Source organism: Meles meles, chromosome 17, assembly GCF_922984935.1.
Source record: "Meles meles chromosome 17, mMelMel3.1 paternal haplotype, whole genome shotgun sequence".
Taxonomy (NCBI): Eukaryota; Metazoa; Chordata; class Mammalia; order Carnivora; family Mustelidae; genus Meles; species Meles meles.
In genome coordinates, this window is record NC_060082.1 from 61467653 (window position 1) to 61494558 (window position 26906).

Here is a 26906-nt window from a genome sequence, read left to right on the forward strand (position 1 = left end):
ATTCCATTGGAGGGATATATCCAATGACTTGGATATACCCAAACAAACATTTCTTTTTATCCATTCATTCATCAATTTGGATTATTTCCACCTCTTGGCTCTAGTGAAGGATGCCGCAAAGAACACGGGTATGTAAATCTCTGCTGGAATCCCAGATTTCCATTCTTTTAGGTACATGGCTAGAAGGAGAAGTGCTGGACCATATGGTGATTCCATTTTTAATTTTTTGAGGCACTGCCATACCATTTTCCACAGTGGCTGCACCATTTTACATCACCACCAGTAAAGTACAAGGGTTCCAATTTCTCCACATCCTCGCCAACAACTTGGTTTTTTGTTGTTGTTGTTTTTCATTTTTTCATACTAGCCATCCTAATGAGTGTGAGGTCGTATCTCATTGTGGTTTTGACTTCCATTTCCCCATGATGTTGGGTGCCATTTTTATGCCATCTTTGGAGAAATGTCTATTCAAGTCATCTTGTTGTTGTTATTTTTGTTTGTTGTTGAGTTGCCACGTCTCTCCCCCCCGCCAAGATTTTTTTTTTTTTTTTTTTTTGGTAGAGGCAAGAGCCTTTTCTTCTTTAGTTAAATTTTTTTTTCTTTTCAAATTTTTATTTAAATTCTAGTTAGTTAACATATACTGTAATATTGGTTTTAGGAGTAGAAGTTAGTGACCCATCACTTACATGTAACACCCAGTACTCATCACAGCTGCCCTCCTTCATGCCCACCACACATGTACCCATCCCCTGCCCATATCCCCTCCAGCAATCCGGTTTCTTTTCTATAGTTAAGAGTCTCTTATGGTTTGGTTCACTCCCTTTTTCCCCCTTCCCCTATGTTCATCTGTTTTGTTTCTTAAATTCCACTTATAAGTGAAATCATACGGTAATTGTCTTTCTCTGACTTATTTCCCTTAGCATAATACACTGTAGCTCCATACACGTCATTGCAAATGGCAAGGTTTCATTCATTTTGGTGGCTGAGTAATATTCAACTGTATATACACACCACATCTTCTTTATCCATTAATCAGTTGATGGACGTCTGGGCTCTTCCCACAATTTGGCTGTTGTTAATTCTGCTGTAACATCAGGGTGCACGTATCCCTTCAAATCCGTATTTTGTATCCTTTGGGTGAATACCCAAGTAGTGCAATTGCTGGGTCATAGAATAGTTTTATTTTTAATTTTTTGAGGAACCTCTACTATTCTCTAGAGTGGCTACACCAGTTTTCAATTCCCACCAGCAGTGCAGGAGGGCTCCCCTTTCTCCACATCCTCACCAATATCTGATTCCTGTGTTGTTATTCGTAGCCATTCTGACTGGTGTGAAGTGGTATCTCATTGTGGTTTTGATTTGTATTTCCTTGATGATGGGTGATGTTAGACATATTTTCATATATCTCTTGGCCATCTGGATGTCTTCTTTGGAAAAATGTCTATTCATGTCTTCTGCCCATTTCTTAACTGGATTATTTGGGGGTTTTGGGGGGTGTTGAGTTTGATAAATTCTTTATAATTTTTGCACATGAATCCTTTATTGGGTATGTCATTTGCAGATACCTTCTCCCATTCTGCAGGCTGCCTGTTAGTCTTGTCAATTGTTTCTTTGCTATGCAGAAGCTTTTTATCTTGATGAAGTCCCAGTAGTTCATTTTTGCTTTTGTTTCCCTTGCATCTGGCAATGTGTCTAGTAAGAAATTGCTAGGGCTGAGGTCAAAGAGGTTGCTGCCTGTGTTCTCCTCTAGAATCTTATTGGTTTCCTATCTCACATTTAGGTCTTTCATCCATTGTGACTGTATTTTTGTGTATGGTGTAAGTGTCCCAAATTCATTCTTCTGCATGTTGCTGTCCAGTTTTCCCAACACCATTTGTTGGAGACTCTTTGTTCCATTAAATATTTTCTGCTTTGTTGAAGATCAGTTGATCATATATTTGTGGGTCCATTTCTGGGTTCTCTTTTCTGTTCCATTGATCTATGTGTCTGTTTTTGTTCCAGTACTATACTGTCTTGATGACTATAGCTTTGAAAAATAGCTTGAAGACTGGAATCATGGTGTCTCCAGCTTTTCTTTTCATTTTCAGGATTGTTTTGGCTGTTTGGGGTCTTTTGTGGTTCCATACAAATTTTGTGATTGTTTTTTCTAGGTCTGTGAAAAATGCTATTGGTATTTTGATAAGGGTTGCATTAAATGTATAGATGGCTTTGGGTAATATAGACATTTTTACAATATTGGTTCTTCCAATCCATGAACATGGAATGTTTTCCCTTATCTTTGTGCCATGTTTAATTTCTTTCATAAGTGTTCTATACTTTTTAGAATACAGATCTTTCTGTGCTCTGGCTAGGCTTATTCCTAAGTATCTTAAATGGTTTTGGTAATTGTAAATTGTAAATGGAATTGATTCCTTGATTTCTTTTTCTGCCGCTTCAAATGAAAAAGATTTATGTACATTGATTTTGTGTCTTGCAACTTGTTGAGTTCATGTATCAGTAATAGCAGTACTTTGGCTTTCAGGTTTTCTATATAGAGTAACAAGTCATCTGCAAATAGTGAAAATTTGACTTCTTCCTTCCTGAGATGGATGCCTTTTGTTTCCTTTTGTTGTGTGATTGCTGAGGCTAAGACTTCCACTACATAGTAATGGTGAGCGCAGACATCGCTGTCTTGCTCCTCAGTTTTTCCCTGTTGGGGATGATATTAGCTGTGGCTCTTTCATGTATGGCCTTTATGAGGTTGAAATATGTTCCATCTATACCTCTTTTTGGAGGGTTTTTATCTAGAATGGATGTGTACTCTGTCAAAAGCTTTTTCTGCATCCATTGAGAGGATCATATGGTTCTTGTCCTTTCTTTTATTAATGTGGTGTTTCGTGTTGACTGATTTGCAGATAACGACCCACCCCTGCAGCCCAGGAATAAATCCCACTTGATTGTGGTGAATAATTCTTTTAGTGTACTATTGGATTCTATCTGCTAGTGTGTTATTGAGAATTTTTGCATTCATGTTCATGAGAGATATTGATTGGTCTATAAGTCTTCTTTTTAGTGGAGTCTTTGGTTTTAGAATCAAGGTAATGCTGGCTTCATAGAATGGGTTTGGAAGTGTTCCTTCCATTTCTACTTTTTGGAACAGTTTGAGAAAAAGAGATATTAACTCTTCTTTAAATGTTTGTTAGAATTCCCCTGGGAGACCATCTGTCCCTGGACGTTAGTTGTTGGGAGATTTTTGATTACTGATTCCATTTCTTTGCTGAATATGGGTTTGTTCAAATTTTCTATTTCTTCCTGCTTCAGTTTTGGTAGTTTGTTTATTTCTAGGAATTTATCTATTGTTCCAGGCTGTCCTGTTTGTTGGCGTATACTTTTTCATAATATTCTCTAATAATTGTTTGTATTTCAAGATATCAAGCCCCCTATGTGAGGTGTCCTGGGACTGGGATCATATCCCTAATCTAGACTATGAGATTCCATTGCTCAGCCTGAAAGACAAGGCAGCCCTTCTCAGATGCTTTTGTGGGAAAAAGCTGTGTTTACTGTTAAGGAATTAGACTCTCCTCTGTGAGGCAAACACTGATGAAATCCCTGATTGATGTCTTGCTGTACAAGGTAGGCTACTTAGACCATGTGGAAGATTTTAATGCAGCTCCTCAATCTAGGACCCACATCACAGAAGATTGGGGATCCTTTACACTTAGGCGAACAACACAGTTGACCTCATAGAGGCACCTTGACATACATGTGCCAAAGTGATTCCATTCCCTCTGCTCAGAAATAGCCCAAGACAGACCTCTGGCCTGATTCCACTGCCTGCAGACTCAGAGAAGGGCCTGGATGTGCTTGAGAGGGGAGACTGGATGGTCAGGCAGCTCTGAACATTGACTTTAAGAGAGGGCATCAGTAAAAAAGAGAGAGAGGGAGGGAGAGAGAACAGAATGACTGATGTGTATGCAAACAGGTGCTAGTTATTGCCGTCCAGTCCATGGAACCTTCGGAAGGAAGTAGAACCCAGGCCGGGCTCTCTGATGAATGGAGAAATTGAAGGTGTGTTGCGTTAAGGACAGAAAGAAGAAACATGAAAAGTATGCTTACTCTTCTCTTCCCTGCTCCACGATCTTTTGATAATTTATCTCGTGGCTTGGGCATCTGGAAGACGGTTTGTCTTGCTTTTGAGGGATGATAAGTATGTTGTGGTGAGGCGCACGAAGGACTGAAGAGCAGCTGCTGTCAATGAGCCGAGCGAAGATCCCTCAGCTCCCTCTCAGCCCGAGAGCACGGTCAACAGTACTCTCCTTGCAGGGGGTGACTGTCCTGTGGCTTGGCACGGTGCATTGTGCAGATGTTCTTGTAGTCTGCCCACCCCACAAAGCAGTGTTCTTACAGCGTCCTGCCCTGTGTGGATATAGTGTGCTGTGTACGTGACTTGGGATGAGCTTCTACCTGAATCTTTGAAGAAGGGGGTTGATAGAATAATGGTGGGGAGAAGGGGAGTGTTGGCACATATAAAAGCAGTAGGTGGCATTCTTCTTAAATCTGTTGATGAGCTGAGATTGGAATTCTGTTAGAATGTCAACAAAGGGGCGTCTGGGCGGCTCAGTGGGTTAAGCCTCTGCCTTCGGCTCAGGTCATGATCTCAGGGTCTTGGGATCGAGCCCGGCATTGGGCTCTTTGCTCAGTGGGGAGCCTGCTTCCCCCTTCTCTCTATGTCTTCCTCTCTGCCTGCTTGTGATCTCTCGCTCTCTGTCAAATACATAAATAAAATCTTTAAAAAACGTATTTAAAAAATGTCAACTAAAATGTTGAACTCCCACCCCTCCCCCTTCTACTACTAGTGACCTCAGTTGTCTATATTAGAAAATTGTATCTTCTTATCCGTTGCCTTGGGACGTTATCATTTGAGTTTTTGTGGACCCTTTGCAGTCAGGACAGATGGATTTTCTGGGGGCAGAAGCCACGCACCAGCTTGAAGTGGTTGGGAGCGGGAGCGGAAGGCCAGGAGGACATCAGGACGCAGGGTGTACTGGCAGATCTGCAGCAGAGCAGGAATGGTGACAGGGGTGGAAGGCAGTGAAGGGATAAGGGACCAAAGGACATCCAAAAAGAGGGAGACAAAGGATAGAGATGAGGGATTGGGAGGAAGGGCAGGAAGAAGAGCCACAAGGCAATTAGGAACCAGGACAGAAGGAAAGGGGTCACCCGGGTGGGTGTTCAGTCATGGTGGTTCAAGATGGGTTTCTGTTCTTCATACGTCTTACCGTATAAATAAGGACTTTGAACTCATTAGTGCTGACTCATTAAGCAGTGAGCTTTTTTAGCTCAAAGTGACCAAGCAGAAGAGGATATTGTTGTGGGTCATTGGTGCTGAGGTGAGATCCTTGCACGGGGTGGCTGGTTGGGTTGAATGGCTTTAAGTTTCCTCCCACTCCCACTGTGAGATTCCCTAACCACACCTTTTACAGATGTGTGTGTGTGTACATGCATGTGTATGCATATGTGTATGAGTGTGTTTGTGTGAATGCGCTGTGTGTGTGTGTGTGTGTGTGTGTGTTCCTTTTTCAAATAAGAGGGAAACTAAACACTGGCAGGACCAAAGATAAATCTTCTTCCTTTTTTTTTTTTTAAAGATTTTATTTATTTATTTGACAGAGATCACAAGTAGGCAGAGAGGCAGGCAGAGAGAGAGGAGGAAGCAGGCTCCCCGCTGAGCAGAGAGCACGTTGTGGGGCTCGATCCCAGGGTCTTGGGATCATGACTGGAGCCAAAGGCAGAGGCTTTAATCCACTGAGCCACCCAGGCGCCCCACCAAAGATAAATTTTGTCACTCATACCCAAAGTCAATCCTGACTTTTCTCTGACTTTGAATTAGTTTCAAATATAGATTGTTGCAGTGCCTGAATGGCTCAGTTGTTTAAGTGTCTGCCTTTGGCTCAGGTCATGATCCCTGCATCCCGGGCTCGAGCCCCACGTTGGGCTCCTGCTCAGTAGGAAGTCTGCTTCTCCCACCCCATGCTTTTGTGCCCTCACTTGCTCTCCCTCTCAAATAAATAAATAAAATCTTTAAGAAAATAAAATATAGGGGTGCCAGGGTGGCTCAGTAGGTTAAGCCTCTGCCTTCGGCTCAGGTCATGATCTCAAGGTCCTGGGATCAAGCCCCACATAGGGCTCTCTGCTCAGTGGGGAGCCTGCTTCCCCTCCCCACCCCTGCCTGCCTCTCTGCCTACTTGTAGTGTCTCTCTCTCTCTCTCTCTCTCTGTGTCAAATAAATAAATAAAATCTTTTTTTAAAAAAGTTTAAAAAAATATAGATGGTTGAGTCTTGTCCACCATATTTTTTTTCCCTACCTGGATAAAGTATCATCCTTTACAGTGATCAGGATCAAATAATGTAGATAAGAAACAAAAGTCTTTTAAAAAAATATGGAGAGGAGAGGGAGTTGAGGGAAACTGGAAGGGGAGATGAACCATAAGAGACTATGGACTCTGAAAAACAACCAGAGGGTTATGAAGGGGTGGCGGCGGGGGTGGGGTGGGAGGTTGAGGAACCAGGTGGTGGGTAATAGGGAGGGCACGTACTGCATGGAGCACTGGGTGTGATGCCAAAACAATGAACACTGTTATGCTGTAAATAAGCAAATAAAAATAAATAAATAAATTAAAAAATATATATATATATATATTATTTATTTATTTATTTTACAGAGAGAGACACAGCTAGAGAGGGAACAGAAGTAGGGGGAGTGGGAGAGGGAGAAGCAGCCTTCCCATCGAGCAGGGAGCCCGACACAGGGCTCGATTCCAAGACCCCAGGATCATGACCTGAGCCGAAGGTGGCCGCTTAACAACTGAGCCACCCAGGTGCCCCAAGAAACAAAAGTCTTACCTGGTGGTCTTCAGAATAAATCTCCTACCACAGTACAGTTGAAGGGCTTGGATTTATTTTGATAGATTGAAAGATTCAAATTTTTTTCAGCTCATTAAAAGCAGAATGTAGGATACAAGTCACCGAAATAGCCCTCAGCTTATCAAAGGCCAACGGATAATCGGTTGTCACTTTTCGTTCACCGATATCTGTAATGGAGGCAAACAGAGGGAGGGAAAATACAGCATTTCCGCTGGTGTATGTTGGCTGCTGCATGTTGACTCTGACAGTGTGTTCTTGTTCGCCTACTGCTTTCCAGAACAATTCATTTTGCTTTATGGTGTGTACAGAGGAAATCCCTGCTTCCCTGTTCTAAGGAATTAAGCATGCGTGGCAGGGGACATGGTGACACCAGGATCAGTCTGCTCCAGTGGGGCGGTCACCATCCCAGCCCCTCCTCGCTCTCTGTGCCATCGGAACAGCATGCTTCACAGTTTTGTCCTCCACCGTCCATCCTCTGCCACACACACACACAGCCCTCAAATGTGAGTTCCTGAAGGGCACAGACCTCCTTAAGAGCCTGGTTTCTGAATCACCAGTGTTTGGATAGCATATAACACATGTTAGATGTTCCCTTCCTATTTTTAAACCGAAGTAAACACATTTCACTCGTCTTATCTAATGCCACCAGTGACTGCGGCAGGAGGAAGGGGATAGAAGAGGTTCAGTGACTTCTCAAGGGCCTCCTTTCCCTCCTCCTTCTCCCCACAACCCCGGCCAGGTGTGCCAGACATGCCTACCCTCAAATCACAGCCTTCCAATGCCTTCTTTTTGTCATTTTTGCAAGCTCTTTTGTTCTTTGCGTTTGTCTGTCATTCACTCGGCCAGAGGGGGGTCTCCACGTATTCTCTATGTTCAAATATTCTCCAGAATTGTCCTGTTATCCTCTGCAATTTGTAAAACTTGGGATTATACCTATTCTCTGCTTAATAATATGGAGGACTTCGAGTAAATATAGACTACCCATGGACAGTGGCTGGTGTTGCTCACTTGTGTCTTAGGAAAGCTAAGCTGAGGATAAATAACTTACCTTGGGGTGGACATAGTCCGAGAATGGACAGCTTTCTTCCTCATTGCTATGAGAGATCATTTGGATAAGAGCTTATATGAAATTTTATAAATAATACAGAAAAATATAGAGTAAATCATGAACATCCCAAACACTGCAGTGCCTCTAACCTCAAAACCTCTCCCTTCCCAACAGACCATGACTTCCAAGAGTTTGGGATGAGTCCCTTAAGACTTTGCCCTCATTTCCAAACATATAGTGGGTAGAATGATTCTTTTTGACTCTCTCAATTCTTCTGTGGCTAGTTAGATAATTTTTTCCTGGATTTAGCCCCCCACACACAATGACATCGCAGTCTTTTATCTTTGTGCACTTGAGTAACCATTTCCATAAAATTGAGTGTCGGAAGTAGAATTGAGGAGCCGAAGGATATGCACATTTAAAATTCTGATAAAGAGCATGATAAAAACTGCCAAATTGCCATCCAGACAAGCTCTGCCAGAATTTTCTCAGACAAACACTCATTTTCCCCAGTCCTTGCCAAGTGGAGTTGTCAATCTTTTGAACAGTTGCCAAACGCAGGTACAAAACAAATGTACTTACTTGGAAGACATGTGTTTTTAGCTATTAAAGTTTTTTCTTTCTCTGTTTCTTTGATTATTTAGAGTCCTGTGTTCTCACTCTTCTCTTAGTTAGGAACAGGGATCTGATAGACCCTGGTTTTCTGGATTGGTTCTCTGTTTCTCTTGAGTTTTCTCCACAGGTGTTAGGATTCTGTTCTTTTGTGTTGCATTGTGGGAGCATCCTTGGACTTAATTACGTGTGTGAATGTGCTCTTCACCTGTATCTGTTTTGATATTCAGCCCATATACCAAGGTCTGTCATTTTCAAGATCTCTTTTTGCTCATGTTTCTTAATAATCGCTCCTGATGTTTCACAGGTGCAATTTATCCCTGCATCTTCCCCAAAACTTGGGTTTTTCTTGCTTTTAAAGGCTCCGCTGCGTCGTTTGTTTGCTTTGTTTTCCTCCAGAATTTGTTGCCTGGGTTGAGTTAAGTACCTCTTTCATGGTTTTGTTTTTCCTCAAACTCCTGGAGACATTTAATTGTCTGTCCACTTCTGTACTAGGAAGTTCCCGTTTTCATGTCTGTGTGTGTTGGCTGAGCACCGTGGTTTGTCCCCAGCTCTCACAGGAGGGGCCGCCTTGTGGTCTCCTCCTGGGGATCCTTAGCTCTCCGAGAAAATCGTCCTGTTCATGGCTTATCTTGTGTATGACACTTCCGAAGAAGAAAGCAGTAGTGGGAAGGATTGACTGGCAAGCCTGCTCCGAAACATATCCCAGCTAATCACTGTCAGCCGTTCCAGAGTTTCTTCTAGATCTTTCTGTGTTACCTCTCTATTGGAGCTCTCCTTTATAGCAGTTTGTGTTTTCCTCTATGTGTCTTGGGTTTTGATCTCCTTGGTTTATCTAATTTACAGTAAATCTTGACAATTTCTTGTCCATTGGTGATCCTGTTGGTTTGTCAAGCACTATTATGGAATTATTATTATTAGATATCTGTTTATCATCTGTAAGAATTTATGTAAGATTGGAACCCGTTTCCTGTGTTCAGTTGATTCAGACTTGAATTTTTATTCTCTGTCTTGCTGTTCTGGATAAGATGCTGTCTATTCTGCAAGTTATCCTCTTCGTTAGGTTAATTTTGAGCTTACAGTACTTAATATAGTACTTAATTTTTTGCATGTTTTTAATTTACAAATAAATGTGCTTCTGTGATAGGAAACAATGGAAATGCTTCTAAGTAGGAAATAAATAATAAAGGTTGCAAAACACAAAAATTGTCATTTTCATTGTATAGCCCTTGCCATTTTTTACCTTTATTCACTTTTTCATCATTCATTCAATACGTATTTATTGAACATGTTTGCCAGGCATTATGTTTTTGGGTTTTTTTAAAAAGATTTATTTATTTGTTTATTTGTTTATTTTAAAGATTTATTTATTTATTTGAGAGAAAGAGAGAGCGCGCGCTTGTGCCCACACAAGCAGAGAGAGAGGGAGAGAATCCTCACGCAGGCTCCCTGTTGAGCTCAGAACCCACTGCAGGGCGAGATCCCAGGACCCTGAGGTCATAGCGTGAGCCTAAGCCAACAGTCAGATGCTCAGTAAGTCCACTTGCCAAGCCGCCCCAACACCTCTCTCTCTCTCTTTTTTTTTTTTAAGTTGGCAAGCATTATGGATCCAGACAAGATCCTAGAATTCAAGGAGTTCAATTTCGTGAGAGAGACCAAAAGTTAGAAAACTGACAAATGCATGGGCCAACAGTGAATTTGCATGTCTTTAAAAGAGAAAGGACAACCTAGGCTGCTAAAGAAATAATTTTCCCTTATTGGTCTGGTAAAAATAGCGAGGATTTCCTCAAAGAGGAACGCGGTTAAGGCCATTGGGAGAACTCTAGCAGGCATGAAAAAAACAATAAGCAGACTGTGGAGCTGATGATTCATCTTTCAGTTAAAGGCAAGTTGAAGTAATAGAGATCTGAGTCCCCTGCACCTTTTTTTTTTTTTTGCACAGAGTGGGTATTAATTACCTGCAAAATGGATGTAGTGTCTTGGTTTCTAGGTAGTGCCTTGTTAAACAGCAGGACAAAACATTTTTTTAAAGTCTCTATCTGGTTTTTGTGTCAGGGTAATGTTGCCCTCATAGAGTGAGTTGGGAGGTTTTTCCTTCTCTTTGGTATTTTGTGTTATTGTTATTACTGTTTCTCAGATGTTTGGCATAATTTATCAATGATGCCATCTAAGCCTTGAGCCGTGGGAAGGTTTTTACCTAAAAATTTACTTCTTTAATTGACATAAGGACATACTAAGGTTATCTATTTCTTTTGGAGTGAACATCACTAATTTTTATCTGATAAAAATGTGTCCATTTTATTTATGCTGAACTTCTTGGCATGAATTTACTCATATTATTCCCTTATCCTTTTATTTTTGGTGTCATCCGTGGTGATGTCCTATGTTTCATAGAGATATTTGTAATTTGTGTCTTTCCTTTTTTTTAATTCACTTTTTTTATTTAATTACTTTTCAGTGTACTAGAATTCATTGTTTATGCACCACATCCAGTGCTCCATGCAATACGTGCCCTCCCTATTACCCACCACCTGGTTCCCCAACCTCTCGCCCCCCACCCCTTCAAAACCCTCAGGTTGTTTTTCAGAGTCCATAGTCTCTCATGGTTCACCTCCCCTTCCAATTTCCCCCAACTCCCTTCTCCTCTCCATCTCCCAATGTCCTCCATGTTATTTGTTATGCTCCACAAATAAGTCAAACCATATGATAATTGACTCTCTCTGCTTGACTTATTTCACTCAGCATAATCTCTTCCAGTCCCGTCCATGTTGCTACAAAAGTTGGGTATTCATCCTTTCTGATGGAGGCATAATACTCCATCGTGTATATGGACCACATCTTCCTTAACCATTCGTATATGTATGGCTAAAAGTTTATCAATTTATTGATCTTTTCAAAGAACCAGACTTTGATTTCATTGAAATTTTTTGTATTGTTTTCTGTTTTCTCTCTCTCTTTTTTTTTTAAGATTTTATTTATTTATTTGACAGACAGAGATCACAAGCAGGCAGAGAGGCAGACAGAGAGAGAGGAAGAAGCAGGCTCCCTGCCGAGCAGAGAGCCCGATGCGGGGCTCAATCCCAGGATCCTGGGATCACGACCCGAGCTGAAGGCAGAGGCTTTAACCCACTGAGCCACCCAGGTGCCCCTCTGTTTTCTCTTTTATTGAGCTCTGCTCTTTATTCATTCCTCTGCCTATTTTGAGATTAACTTTCCTCTTTCTATGTTTTTAAGGTAGAAGTTTAGATCATTTAAGACCTTATTTATTTTCAAATATGCATTTAATGATATATATTTTCCTAAAGAATTTTTTTTGCTGCATCTCATGTATTTCCATATATTCTATTTTTATTTTCGTTCTGCTTAAAATTCCTCCCTGACTATTTATTCTATCAGTTAATGAGAGAAGTGTTTTGACATCATGGGGTAGTTAAAGATCTGTTCATTTCTCTTTATATTTCTGTTAACCTTTGTTTTATGCATTTTGAAGGCCTTTTATTAGGTGCATAAGAGTTTATTATTATGAGATCTTTTTGATGAATTTATCTTTTTATCATTCAGAAGCAACTCTATTATATCTTCAACAAATTTGAATAATTTTTGGCCTTTGTATTTTTCAAAAAATTTTTTTGTACCTTCCTCTCCTTTGGAGACTCCAAGAACATATATATTAGGCTGCTTGAGTTGCCTCATAGCTCACTGATGTACTGTTCAAGTGTTTCTACATTTTTCTCTGTTTTCATAGAGTTCATTAAACTGTTTTTATGTTGTGTTTAATATGCTCTTAATCTTATCCAGTATATTTCTCATTCCCAGAATTTTGATGTGTGCCTTTAGTTATGTCTTCTTTATGTCTCTTTAACATACTTATTTTCTCGAACATTTGAAATATAGTAATATTTGTTTTAATATCTCCATCTACCAATTTAATCACCCCTCAACTCCTTTCTGAGTTGGTTTTAGTTCACTGAGTTTTCTCCTCGCTTGGGATTGTGGTTTTTTGTTTCCTTACATGTCTGGAAATTTTTTACTGGATGCTGGACATGGTGATTTTTGATTTTGCTGTGTGGCAGATATTATCATATATTTAAAAAATATTCTTGAAGTTTTTAAGGTTTGCTTTTATGCCTTTTTAGGTAGGAGAGCAGCCTTGAGTCTAGGGCTAATTTTTGTGATTTCCATTTTTTGGATAGAGTATCCTTCTAATTACTTAATGCCCCATGTATTGAGATTTTAGCACTCCAGATAGCAGGAACAACAACTTTTCCTGGTCCTGTGTATTTGGTTAGGGATTGTTTCACCTTCTTCTTTCAGGTGGTTCTTTTTCCCAACTTCAGGCAATTTCCTTATATACACGTACTTATCAGTACTTAACTGAGGATTCAGGAGACTCTGAAGATTTCCCCAACTCTTTCCCTATATAGCTCTCCTCTCTCTACTACTCTGTCCTGTCAACTCTATGACCTGGTCTGTCTAAAATCCCCACTTGGTCTTCTCAACATAAACTGGTAGACTTAGATTGGTAAACTCTTTCAGAGAAACTCATTCAGCGTGGATCTGGTACTCAGCAAGTCCTCTAAGCTGGTGATATACTCTTGGGAGTTATCAGTATATAGAACCGGTGAAGATTTGGGAATAAATTAATGTCTTTCAGGTAGAGGGTACAGAACAAGAAGAGAAAAATTCTAAAATAGAATTCAAAATATACGAATATTTTGAAAATAGAACATCAAAATATATGTGGAAAGTGAAGTATTAATTCTTGTAAAAGGATTTTCTAAGCAAAGCCAGTAAGTTATTTATAGTCTAGATTTTCTACAAAGGTTCCAGAATGTGGTCATTATCCAGGAGATTGATGAACCGTCAGCTAAGATTCCTATGAATCTTCTGGGTGACCTACTTTTTTCTGGAAACATGTCTAGGAACTCAAGCTAGGAACGCATTTAGAATCATAAGAAAGTTCTAAACGCCCAAGAATGCCCTGTCTCCACAGTTTAGAGCCAAATATTCAAACATTCATTTCTACATTAATGGGCCACGTGGGAATTGGTTAACTAAAAACTAATAATAAAACTAATAAAATAATAATAGCAAAAATTAAGTAGAAAATGAAGTCAAGAAAAGAAAACCAGAAAAGGAAAAAGTTTGGATCTATAGACTAGGTCTGGAGATTTCAGATTCAGAGACCTAAGTTAAATCCCTGGACCGTCTCCAACTGTTTAGGTCACGTTGGACAGTAACCCAATGTCTTTGAGTCCTAATTTTGACATCTTTCATGTGGAGAATAACCATACTAGAACTTCCAGCTCTGTAGGTATTAAAAGCTGCACACAGGGGCACCTGGGTGGCTCAGTGGGTTAAGCCTCTGCCTTCAGCTCAGGTCATGATCTCAGGGTCCTGGGATCCAGCCCCGCATCGGGCTCTCTGCTCAGTAGGGAGCCTGCTTCCCCCTCTCTCTGCCTGCCTCTCTGCCTACTTGTGATCTTTCTCTGTCAAATAAATAAAATCTTAAAAAACAAAACAAAACGCTGCACTCATAAAAATGGTTATTTTTAAGACTTTGCCATGATTTTGTTTGAAAATATTGTCATGGTAAATAAATGGAAAATAATATGAATAATTTTAATTTATGGTTAATCTTTGCAAATGTATATTTTACCCCTAGGTACATAGGTGTAAATTCCTTTTACGAGTATATCAAATGGTATAAAAGCTCAAGTTGGAATAGATAGGACTTCCAAGTTTCAAATTTAATGCTCTTTACCATTTAGAGGTCATATACCTCTTTTTCTTTATTAAGGTGAAATTTATTTGATAAGGATATGGTATTTAAATATTTTTGGCATTAGCATAATTGGATTTATTTCTTGACCAAGCAAGCAATTCTTTTCAAAAACTGTTTCAGTACACACTCCTATGAAAATTACGGACTGATGCTGGATAACAGCACTCCACGTTTTGTTTTCTTTTAATTGGTTGAGCTCATTAGTGGAGTTGAGATTGTAATCATGTTAATGGGTTCTCCTTAAAACTTTGCCTAGTTTGATTCTATTCAATAAAAACAGAAGAGTATGTTTCAAATTGATTCCTGAATGATCTGGAATGATCTGTTAAGGATTTGAAAATGAATAAGTGTCTTGGTAACCTGGAATTTGGTCTCGTTTGTGAGGCTCTTAGGCTGTCCTTTGAACAGAATCGTTCATTTTTGATGAGGTGGAAAAGAAAGGAAGGTTGGTCTGACCTTGTAATTTTCTAGTACATTCTTTCAAGAACACATTTAAAAATGAATATCAGAGTCTGCATTTCTCTTCTTTGATGAATTAAAATGAAAATAACTAGGTCAGTTCATATTAATAGAATAAGATAATATAGAATTAAATGAATAGACGTTAACCGAAATTTGTGAGGGTGACTACATCAGAGTACTTCCAGTAGCACACAAATTAACTGGCGCTCTTACTGACTGTTTCATCGTAAAATTCAGAATAAAGGGAGACAGATCAATATTGTTGTGGATAAAGTATTTAGTATTCATTAGGATTTATTCATTAAGTACCCACCAATGTACCTGACATGATATATTTATGCTGTTCTCTTCAGGATTCTTTCTGAGATAATGCTTAATTATATCATCCTAGGTTAAAGTCTCTTCTGGACTAGATTAATGTGTTACAATTGCATTGTTTTAAACCCCTCTAAAAGCTTTTTGTTCATTTCTGTTTATAACATATAGGGACATAAGGTAAAATGATAAAAATGTTTAATTATTTTTGGTGTTGTTAAACGTGTGGCTTTTTAAAAAAAGTTCTTGGAATAAAGGAGACAGCGATACAGCCACACAATGGAATGTGATGCGACAATGTGAAATTCTGCTTTAGAAGAATATTTAATGACCTTAAAGCATAATCAAGTGCAAAAAGCGGAATGCAAAACTATATGTAGCGTGACACCAACATTTTTAGGTTGTTAGATCTGTAGACACAGTACATAGGAAAGAACGGGAACAAAACACTAATGGCGGTTTGGTCTGCGTGGGACCGGGAGTGATTTATTTCCTTTTTTTGTATTATGTAGTGTTTTTTTTTTTTTTAAATAGTTAATAGCAAACAGTTTCTGATTATACAAGCAATGAATATTAGTAAAATAAGTAAAAAGTAAAGGGCAAGAGGAAACTCATTCAAAATTTTAAAAATATTTAAAATAATTTCCTTCTGGGCCCCCACGCTGGATGTATTTATCATGCTCCCTTTATTGGAACTAAGGGAGGGGCGCCTGGGTGGTTTGGTCTGTTGAGCATCTCGTCTTGATTTCAGCTCAGGCCATGATCTCAGGGTCCTGGGATGGAGCCCGTTGTTCTCTGTGCTCAGCAGGGAGTCTGCTCCAGATTCGCTCTCCCTCTCCTGCTTCACCCCTACACACCTGCTTGTGTACTTTCTCTCTCAAATAAATAAATCAATCTTTAAAAATATGAACTAAAGGAGGTACGTTTGAAGATCAACATGTATTAAGCAGGATTTCAGGGGCACCTGGGTGGCTCAGGTGGTCGAGCATCTGATTCTTGATTTCTGCTTGGGTCACGGTCTCAGGGTCCTGCAGTAAAGCCCTGTGTCAGGCTCCATGCTCAATGCTGAGTCTGCTTGGGATGTTCTCTCTCCCTCCGCCCCTCCCCCAACTCTCTCTCTCTAAATAAATAAATAAAATCTTAAAAAATTTTATCCTAGACAATATTGGTCTCACATTTCCCTTCTCTCTTTCTTATATCTCCCTCTCCTTCTCTGCCTCTGTCTCTCCATCACTCTGCTTCTCTCTTACATGTATAGTTTTTGTTGTCTATTTTTCTTTTTTACAGCGGAAGAAAGAGAGGTGGGGGAGGGTCAGAGAGAGAGAGGGAGAGAAGCAGGGGGACTCTCAAGCAGACCCTACACCCAGCGCAGAGCCCGACACATGTCTCCCTCTCACAACACTGAGATCAGGACCTGAGCCGAAATCAGGAGTCAGATGCTTAACCCACTGAGCGACCCTGATGTCCCCATATGTTTTTTATTTTTTCATATCTTTACTTTGTTTCTCCCGCATATTTGAGGGCACATACACTACAACAGCAAACACCCATCCCGTACTGTCTGATACTGTTATAAGACGTTCAGATAGAGTATCCATGTAACTTAATCATCAGTCATAACCCTCTGAGGCTGTCATTATTATTATTTCATGATTGTCCTCTCCATCTGACAGACAAGGATCTAAAGCACAAAGACTAAATAACTTGCCCAAGGGCATAGTTAGGGGAGGAATCCAAGTGGTCTGGCCCCAAAGTCTGTGCCCTCAACCAGTTCACTAAGCTGCTTCTGAAAAATAAAATTACCAGACCAAAGTCTGTGCCCTCAACCAGTTCACTAAGCTGCTTCTGAAAAATAAAATTACCAGACCAAAGTCTGTGCCCTCAACCAGTTCACTAAGCTGCTTCTGAAAAATAAAATTAATGAGGATGATGGAAAATGAAGGGGCAGGAAGAATGCGCAGTCTGTTCTGTGGAGTTGGATAGAGTCGGTAAACGCAGCACTGGGTTTGCCTGGGGCTCAGGTAGAGCGGGAACAAGGAGAGGCCGCAGGGTTCATAGTCACGGAAATGGCGGAGGCAAGTGAATGCTCTGGAAGGCCGCATCTGATTCTCGAAGCAGCTTCGTGTCACCCCACCTGCTCAGAAGTGTGCCCTTGGGATGTTCCTTTCATTCATTCACTTTGTTTACACGGTCATTATTTCCTGGGCACCTTCTCTCTGTTGGGCCCGTGCTGGTTGCTTGGAATGGGAGGAGTAAAACATGTGCATGTGTTAAAGATCCCGGGGGCCTAAGGGCAATGAACAAGGGTTGTGTCTCACTTGGGCTTCCCCCCACTTCCTCCCCAGGTGTGAAATAAGCCAAGCGGGCAGTGAGGGGGTGGGAGGGACTCCAAACGCGCTTCTCTTGGGAGGGGACTGCAGAGGGAAGTCAGAAGACAAAGCCTCCAGAAGGAACCCCGCATCCAAGGAGATAGCGTCTGGTCACGGGAGGTCTTCATTCTTTCTCTAGAATCTGTCATCAGAGCCTGTCCCTGGACAAACTGGACCCTGAGCTTGGGGAGGTTCCTCCATTCTTTGGAGGTCATGCGGCTGCGGGGATAAAGGGCAGGGGGTGACGGGAGAAGCAAAGCCAGCTGGTTTCAACAAAGCTAGCGTGTGTGTGCGTGTGTGCGCATGTGCACGTGTGTACATGTGTAGACACGTGTGTGTCTCATCACTAAGGGAATTTCTCCTGGCTGTCTAGTCAATGGCCATTGACTATTGGTCACTCTTTCCCCTCCTGCAACTAATCCCTAAAAGCTTCGGCAACACTTTTAAAAATTAAAAGTAAAATTGAAGTTTGTTCTTTCTCTTCTTTGAGCCATCTAGATTTTTTTTTTTAAGATTTTATTTATCTATTTGACACAGAGAGAGAGATCACAAGTAGGCAGAGAGGCAGGCAGGGTTGGGGGAGCAGGCTCCCCGCTGAGCAGAGAGCCTGGGATCATAACCTGAGCTGAAGGCAGAGGCTTAACCCACTGGGCCACCCAAGTGCCCTCAGCTTCTGTTTCTAAGTGAAAATCATATCAAAAGTATGAATGTTGGTTATGACTGTGTTCAGTGTTTCAAAATGAGCCATGTCAGTTCCATGACCCAAGATGCTGGCATCTGATGGATCTAATTTCTGATCAAAGCTGGGAACTCATCCTCACCCACCAGGAGTCTCTCTCCTGAAGCCATCATATGAAAGACTGTAGAGCAAGACAAGGTGAGAGAAGCTAGAGGATGCCGAGTTTCAGGGCACGGACTTTGCGTAGAGTTTGAAAGGTGGTGACAATAACGGGACACAGAGTCATTATTGCGCCACTTCTCATTTTTAATTTGCACTCGTGGACCTCATACTGCGCTTTGTAGAAGATCTTGTAGAAAATCTCCAGATCTCCCAGACTGCTTTTGATGCTCTAGAGAGAGGGAGAGCGAACAGGTTCAGAAGTCTCGACACAGCACTTGAATTGTTTGGCAGGTTCTGACATGCTTAGTGGGCAGCTGAAGGCTGTGTCAAGGAACGAGCGTCAAGATTTCCCTCCGAGGGCAGCCTTCGCCGGCAGCAGTGCAAGTGACCATTTCCCAGAGGTTTTGAAAATCTATCCAATCCCGAGTTTCCAAAGTGGAAGCTGCTTCTCACTTCTCTTTCCCTTCTTTTTCTTGACAGTCCCAGCAGAAGTGCATCGTGATCTTTGCCCTGGTGTGCTGCTTTGCCATTCTCGTGGCGCTGATATTTTCTGCCGTGGACATCATGGGAGAGGACGAGGATGGGCTCTCAGAAAAAAATTGTCAAAATAAATGTCGGTAAGAGGTAACAAACAAAACTTCTCTTTTAGGGGGCGGGCAGAAAAGCAAAGAGAGCGCTGGACAGTAGAGAGAAACTTATCCTAGGAACACGGGTGTGCCTCTTGCTTTTTAGACCAGGGGACAAAACACGAGTAACGATTTCATTCAGTGAGTTCTTTGCAACTTGGGCGTATCCTGTAGAGAGGGCTGGTGGACAGGGCGAAATTTTGTAGGCACAGTTGACGTTTCTGGAGACCCCTCTCTGGGGAGGAGGTTTTGGTTGGTTCCATGATGAGCCTGGCAAAAACGAGTGCCTCAGATGGCAGAGGACACGGTGCTAGTTGTCACATCAAGTGGAAGTTAGAAAAGCACCCATCTCAGGAAAAATTCCAGCTCCAATCTCATGATGAAATAAATCAGGATGTCTATGAGAAGCCACGCAGGTCCTCTGTCTCAATGTCGCACATAGGTTTATTAATCTAGAAATAGATTACATTATATTTATGTATTGTGTCTCTTCCTTTACCTTAAATAACATTTCCTTGGGGGATATTCCTAACTGGCTAGGTCGCTGTGGCATGGTTTTATCCCCATAAATCTCCTTATCGAACTCTTCCATGAACTACTTTTTTTAAAAAAAAATTTCATTTTTTCAGGTCATGAGAAGGGTCGGCAAGCACCAGGGCAGGGGACAGATAGATAAGAAGTCTATTTTTAGTAGATGTTCCTGCAGAGCTGAAGTCAGGACACCCACCCACCCGAGTTCTTACGAGCTAGAGCTTACAATGCGTTTTCTTGTAGTTTTTCCCTGTGGCAAGGTTTAGTCTAAGTGCCCCTCTTTTCCAGCTTCAGACCAACAACAACGTGGTAATGTGTATGCGGGTTTTTTTCTTGGAGACTTTTTGCTTTGAGGGCTGAGTGTGTGGCACCAGAAAAGTTCTGGAAAAGACCATTGAAGTGCAGTCTACTCACCAGACAACAGTGTTAGACACAGAACGAAGGATACGAGAGAGAAATTAGCACATGTCTTAGATTTCTTCTAACATGTTTGAAGGGCTCCCTGCGTATATTTACTTCCCGGACCGAATTACCGTGTCGGGATGATCAGTAAGGCAATAGAACAATGCAGATGGCCACCGGCTTCGTCCTGGACACTCCTGCATCAGTACTTTCTGAGAACCCTAGACACGACAGATGGAAACATCCGTGGACAGGGCACCAGTGACTCACCTTCTTCCGTGGATTGACTCTGCCCCTTCTCCCCTCCTCCGTGATGAGGTCCGCTGAGTACTTGATGTGGCAAACCCCAGCCCCTAGAAAGCAACTTTACAAAGTCAAACTGGAACAACTTCTGTGAGACAAAATGCACGGGACCTTTGAACTCACATTAGCAGATATTCGGAGGGTTCAACAACAAAAGAGAGGGAGCCTTAGAACTCTTCCTCTTTTCACCTGCGAGAAGCTATAATTTAATCCAATGTTTACTTTCAGCTCGTACAGCTGGAATCTGGGTTTGCGTCTTTCTCCATCTTGATCAGTCATTGAATCCCAGTGACGCCACAGTGCTTCTCCCTCGATCTGGAATTCGTTCTGCCCATTACCCACCATTCCCCGGCTGCCTTTCCCCTGGGGAGTTGGAGTCACCGTCTGGTTACCGGGTTCCCAACCTCCACGCAGCCATGTTTTCTAGAACCTGCAGCCTCTCCAGTCTCTCTCTTCTGCAGCCTCCCCCCTCTGCCCTGTGTGTGTCCTCTTGCGTTCTCAGCCACACCATAAGAACTGCCCGTCCGTCTACCACCCCTAACCCCATCCCGAAGAACTTTTGCTTTGTCTCCTCTTTCCAGCACACAGGACGATGGCGGGGTGATGGCCATTCCTTGTGCCCCATCCAGCCCCAGTCTCCAGTCCGGGAGCCACTGCCCCACCCTCTGCTCACGATCGTTCCTATTTTAATTTGGTGGAACTTTCCTGCATTGTCCACTCATACCATATTTTAGGTAACATCACCTGCTAATTCCAGTACTCTTTCCCACCTTGTCTTGTCCCTGGCTGACAACCCCGGACTGTCGGTTCCATCCCTTGCCCTCCTGCTTGGTAACGACGTGTCCTTCCCAGCACCGGGCGGACTGTTCTGACCTCCTCAAGGCAGTAATTTAATGTCCATTTCACTGTTGCGTTTCCAAGTAACCCAGACGCAGTGACCCACCATAGACTTTGAAATCAGAAAGATCTGGATTCAGATCTGCATGATACCACTTACTGACTGTAAACTGGGACAAGGTATTCATTTCATTATTTCATTCGATGCCTGTCTGCAGAGCACGGCAGTACACAAGGACGAGCCACAGGGCGGTTAATAAGGAGACAGTTGAGGCAATGGCGCACGGGGCAGTGGCAGAGAACTCTTGGGGGCATCGTCTGGCATGGGAAAAAGAGGGACCTTGGTTGGCCTTGGCCTCCACTCCCCCCAGTGGGTCATAAAGGCTATTTTAGTTTTGTTTCTCTTGAAAGTGGTAGATGGAAAGAAATCTGTCTCATGGGGCTTTATTGGTAAGTTGCGCACCCCATAAGAATGCAGCAGGAACTCATAACAAGCGATGGGTAATTACAGACCCGCTCCCCATCCCTTCCAGAGTGTCTGAAACCTCCTTCTCTCTTCACAACCAACTTCCCGTTCCTCCCGCGTCCTCACTTACCCCGAATCTGCTTTCTCCTGGCTGTGCTCTTTGGCTCTGGGGAAGGAGACGAAGACAAGGACGGAACAGAGACTGTTCGTTCGGGGCTGGCTTTGGCAAAGCAGGCAGGTGGAGAAGCCTCACCACAGGCAGAGGCCCCGGAGAGCTTTCTAGTGGGAAAGGGGGAGCCTTCGGGTGTGTCCCGACGGGGGCTGTGGGTAGGGGGAAGCTGGAGGCCGGCCAGCTTCTGGAACCGAGGTGTTCTCTCTCCTTGATTAAGGGATGCGTGTTTGGCTTTCTCTCCTTGGTCCCGAGTTGAAAGTGGGATCAAAAATTGGGGAAGCTGGTAGTTCTTAATCAAGTCATGGCCATTTGGGGCACCAGGTTACAGGTTATAGAAGTTATTGTGTGGCATCTTGGATGTTACTGAAAATAGCCTGCCTTACCACGGGCTGGCTTCCTGGGCTGGTTATTGTGGGTGGGAGGCTGGTGTCTTGGTCAGGCGGCGGCAGCTGATGGGGCAGAGTCTGTTTTTTATGGACAATCTGGCCACTGTCCATTTGCATATCTAATCTCCCAGCTTCCTGACCGTCTTCCTACAGCAGCCCCTTTTGTTTTCGTTTTCTTCTTCTCCATCTGCTAGAGCCAGTGTGTTGGACATCGCTAGAGGCCAGCGTGCACGAGGCCCACGAGGCTGGCTGCGGGACCCTAAAGCCTTCACTGGCCTCCTCGGCGCTCTTGCCTCAACCACTTGGCCAGTTCTGAGGCTGGTTGACTCCTGGGTCCGCCTGTCCTTGTCCTCAGGGCTCCAGTCCCTTAATAACCAGAAGAGGAGAGGGAGTTGCACTGTGCTTTAGTCCTCGGTCCCCCCAGGGATCCCCTGGGGGTGCCCCTGGCGAGAGACGCGCCTCCTGAGTACCCCGGTGCTAGCGTAGACTGGGGTGGGGTGGCCCCCTGCAGAAGCTTCCAGCAACATGCCGGTCTCGACTTGGCCCTCTGCATGAAAACCCACCTCTTCCTCTCCTGACCTCCTCCTCATCCTGGCCCTGAGCTCCCCAGACTGTAGCCCAGGGGGGCGCGAAGAGGATCACATGATGCTTACCTTCCAAGTACCATTTACTTCCCCACAAGAGTTTCCTCTTTATGCTTTTCTCCTTCTGGCATCGTTATCCCGAAGAGCGCTGCCCGCTCCCTGCAACCTTTGCTGAGATCTTGCTGCTTCGGCATTAAAGCCCTCTGTGCCTGCAGCTCTCCTCACTCCTGAAAGTTGAGACTGTCAGGGCCTTCCCTTCTCCCTGTTTTGACAGCGCCTCCCCGAAATCTCATTCACTGCCTGGAGGAGGGAGGTAGTGGAGAGGTGGGCGCGTCAGCCTTTCCTAAATCCGCCTCTGGAACGACCAGGTTTGACCTGCACAGGTCCACGGACGTGCACCTTTTTTTCGCTAAATACGGTACGGTCCTGTAAATGCATTTTCTCCTCCCGATGACTTTTTTTTTTTTTTTAAGATTTTATTTATTTATTTGTCAGAGAGAGAGAGAGATCACAGGCAGGCAGAGAGGCAGGCAGAGAGAGAGGAGGAAGCAGTCTCCCTGCAGAGCAGAGAGCCCGATGCGGGGCTCGATCCCAGGACGCTAGGATCATGACCTGAGCCGAAGGCAGCCGCTTAACCACCTGAGCCACCCAGGCGTCCCCCGATGACTTTCTTAATAACATTTTCTTTTCTCTGGCTGGCTTTATTGTAAGGGTACAGTGACTATTATGTGGAACATACAGAATATGTGTTCCTCAGCTGTTGACGTTTTCAGTAAGGCTTCTGCTCCTCAGCAGCCAAGTAGTTAAGTTTTGGGGGAGTGAGGATTCAAAGTGGTAACGTGGAACTTTGACTGCATGGGGCTCGGTACCCCTAACTCCCACGTTGTTCAAGGTGATGTGTGCATCACTTTAATTCATCTTAACTCTACTAACTAGCTGAGATGCCTTTCTAGCCTCTGCTGGGTTACTACTCGGAATCCTATTGTCCACTCAGTGTTTCCCAAACTTTTATGTCTTTCTCGGGGGGGGGGGGAAGTATACCCCTGTGAATTTATTTATTTATTTAATATTTATGTTATATTAAATTTATTTACATTTTTCCTGACATCATGTTTATTTTCCCCTTTTTGTTCCTGGCTGCTAAAATGCCGTACCAGTGGTAGGATGGTAGCACTCTCGATTGTCATAACTTCCCACATGAATCTGTGAATGAACAACTGCTCTCCTCTTCCCAAGTGCCTTTTAACTGACCTTATTACGCCAGGAGACCAGGTCTTTGACCTCAGTAAGTGACTTTGACCTATTTCTTTGCCTTCTTGTACCGAATTTCAGAGTAGTTTCCATCACTTTCCCGTGTGTTTAATTTGCTGATTCAGTCTCCGTAAATACTGACCTCCATGTCCCATGTCACTTGACTTACAGAAGGGGGTGAAGGACAAATGTGCTAGTTTCAGCTGGAAAACTGTGCCTCCCTGAGCTCCGGGGCATCACTGCGTAGCCAAGTGTGGCTTCGCTTGCGCCGGAGATCGCATCCATCCTGTGGCTGGGCTGTTTTGTGGTTCACCGGTGCCTCCAGTCATCATTTCACACCATGATGGGAAGAGTTCAGGGCACTGCGTGGTTTCGTACACATCGCATCCCCAGGGACTAGTGGGGGTGCTGGCACTTCCGTCCCGGGGACGTCGCCTCTGGAACACCTGCTCACTTGCGAACTGGCCGGCCTCTCAGGTGAGAGGCGAGGCCTCCATTTTGTAATCGTATCTCTGTCATCTCGCATCCCTTACTGTAGGTCAGAGAACCCCGTTACACGCTTACTGGAAGACCACCCCTCTCTGATAAATGCCCACAGAACCGGTCCCCACCCTCGTCCTCCTGCACCTCAGGCCCAATAGCGATAAACAACATGGCGGCCAATTTCTGCAAACGATCATTACACAAGCTACAGAAACACAAAATTGGGGGCGGGTCAGCAGCAGCTTCCGATCTGTCCACGGACACTTGCCACCTGACCTGTCACAGCAGTTAGGACAGTCGCTGCTCCTGGACCTCCTCAGGCTTGCCCCCATCCTCTTGAATCAACCCCATGTCTGCGCGGCTCCTGTCCTGGTGGGGCTCACTCTCGTCCAAGACTCTGCATTTCCCTTTTAGCTCATTTTGCCTACTTAGCCCGAAGCTGCAGGGAATATACCAACAGCGGCTATGTACATGATGCCCACTATCCTGACCCCAGGGAGTTCCTTTCGTTCTGAAGTGGACACACTTGAGTCTGCACGGAACGGGACCCAGGAAAGATTCGAGCCTGGGTAAGCAGTGTATGAATTGCCATAGTGGTTCACGAGTAGAGAGGGGCCTAGACCACCGTAGCAAGTACAGCGAGAGCCAGACTCACTTGGTAATTTCCCACCCCTCCGTATGTACCCTTCACACCTGCTTTCTAATTTTTCGATTTCTCTATTAAAAAGCTGTCTTCTAGGAGCTCATGGGTGGGTCGGTCAGTCAGTTAATTGTCCAACTCTTGATTCCAGCGCAGGTAACACTCTCAGGGTCATGAGATCAAGCCCTACATCAGGGTCCTTGCTGGGCTTTGGATCCTGCTTGGGATTCTCTCTTTCCCTCCCCTGCTCATGCTCACACTCTCTCCCCCCCCAAAAAAAAATTCTCTACAATTTTCATATAGTTTATTTTATGAATTTCTTCTTCTCATCCATTATTTTCCTATTTAAAATATTAAACAATACCTAGGGATGCCTGGGTGGCTCAGTCGGTTAAATGTCTGCCTTCAACTCAGGTCATGTCCTGATCTCAGGATCCTGGGAGTGAGTCCTGCATTGGGCTCCCTGCTCAGCGGGGAGTCTGCTTCTCCCTCTCCCTCTGCCTACAGCTCCTCCTGCTTGGGCTCTCTCTCTCTCTCTCTCCCTGTGTCAAATCAATAAGATCTTTCAAAAATAAAATAATAAACAACACCTATAGATATATCTATATTAATAACTGAATTGCAGCTTCCCTGTAGGGCACCCATAATTTTAGTCCATCAATAGGTAATATTTCTAGAAAACAGCATTGAGAGACCTCTGTGCAATGACAATCACCTTCTAGGGTTTTGTCCTTTCTCTTTGACTATCATGACCTTAGAGCTGTCTTTGCAGCCTCCACTTGCTCCAATAGACTTTAATCAGTTTTCCTGTTTAATGCCAAGTTGTCACTACTTGGCCAGGGGTGGGCTGTCTTTTTATTTTTTGACACTATTCCAGACATCTCTGAGAGCAGCCTTGCTTTCTGCACCAAAAAGCTGTTCTGGCCCCGTTTTGAATTTTCTTGCTCTGCGACACGGTATGATCTACTCTCCGGTGAGCTCTGGTTCCTTTTCATGAAGAATTCTATTAAAAAACAGAATCTAAGTTCTAGGGTGTCATTAGATTGTCCCACAGGGGTGTTGGTGGTAGATAAGATGACACCAGAGGAAAGGTTCTTTAAACTATCTTTATGAGTGAGTAATGTTCCTCCTCCTTTCCCTTTTTTCATATGTTAGACACGAGAACATGGACCGTAGGGCCAAATTACCAGGGGTTGAGTCTGGCTTTACCACGTAGGAGATTTGCAGTCTTGAACAAGTTTCTCGATTTTACAGTACCACTTTTTTTCATCTGTACAATAAAGACAAGTCTTACTCGAAAGGCTTCTGGAAGGTCTAAATATGTTAATGCAAGTGCTTTTTATATAATGGCATCTGTTATATCATAAATTCTCAGTAAATGTTGGCTGTTAGTCTTTTTATGAAGGGTCATGAGTTCATGCAGGTGTTTACAACCCCTTTAAAGTTTCACCGTATTTTGCTCCAAAATAAGGAAGACTTTATCATCCATTTTCCATTCCCTTCTTAAGCTACACATTTTTCCCTTTGTGCTTTACATTGACAAACCCAACCATGTTTTTAAATTAGGGTGTTGTCCAGTTAGAATGGCCGAAATTAAAACGGGAAACAACAAATGGTGGAGAGGATGTGGAGAAAGGGGAACCCTCTTACACTGTTGGTGGGAATGCAAGTTGGTATAGCCAGTTTGGAAAAGAGTGTGGAGATTCCTCAAAAAATTAAAAATAGAGCTACCCTATGACCCTACAATGGCACTACTGGGTATTTACCCCAAAGATACGGATGTAGTGAAAAGAAGGGCCATCTGTATCCCAATGTTCATAGCGGCAATGGCCACAGTCGCCAAACTGTGGAAGGAGCTGAGATGCCCTTCAGCAGACGAATGGATAAAGA

At 43.2% G+C, this 26906-nt stretch overlaps 1 protein-coding gene across 3 annotated transcripts in view; it reads left to right on the forward strand.

Moving 5' to 3' along the window:
* Nucleotides 1–26906, forward strand: part of PLD5 (phospholipase D family member 5) — a 400444-nt gene that overhangs the window by 130859 nt on the left and 242679 nt on the right. For 2 of the 3 annotated variants that reach the window (XM_045981914.1, XM_045981915.1), the window contains exon 2: nt 18816–18952. In XM_045981914.1, coding sequence (XP_045837870.1) covers nt 18816–18952 — 137 coding nt within the window. Of the gene's footprint in view, nt 1–18815; nt 18960–26906 lie in introns of all 3 variants that reach the window. The other variant, XM_045981916.1, reaches the window with a different exon arrangement.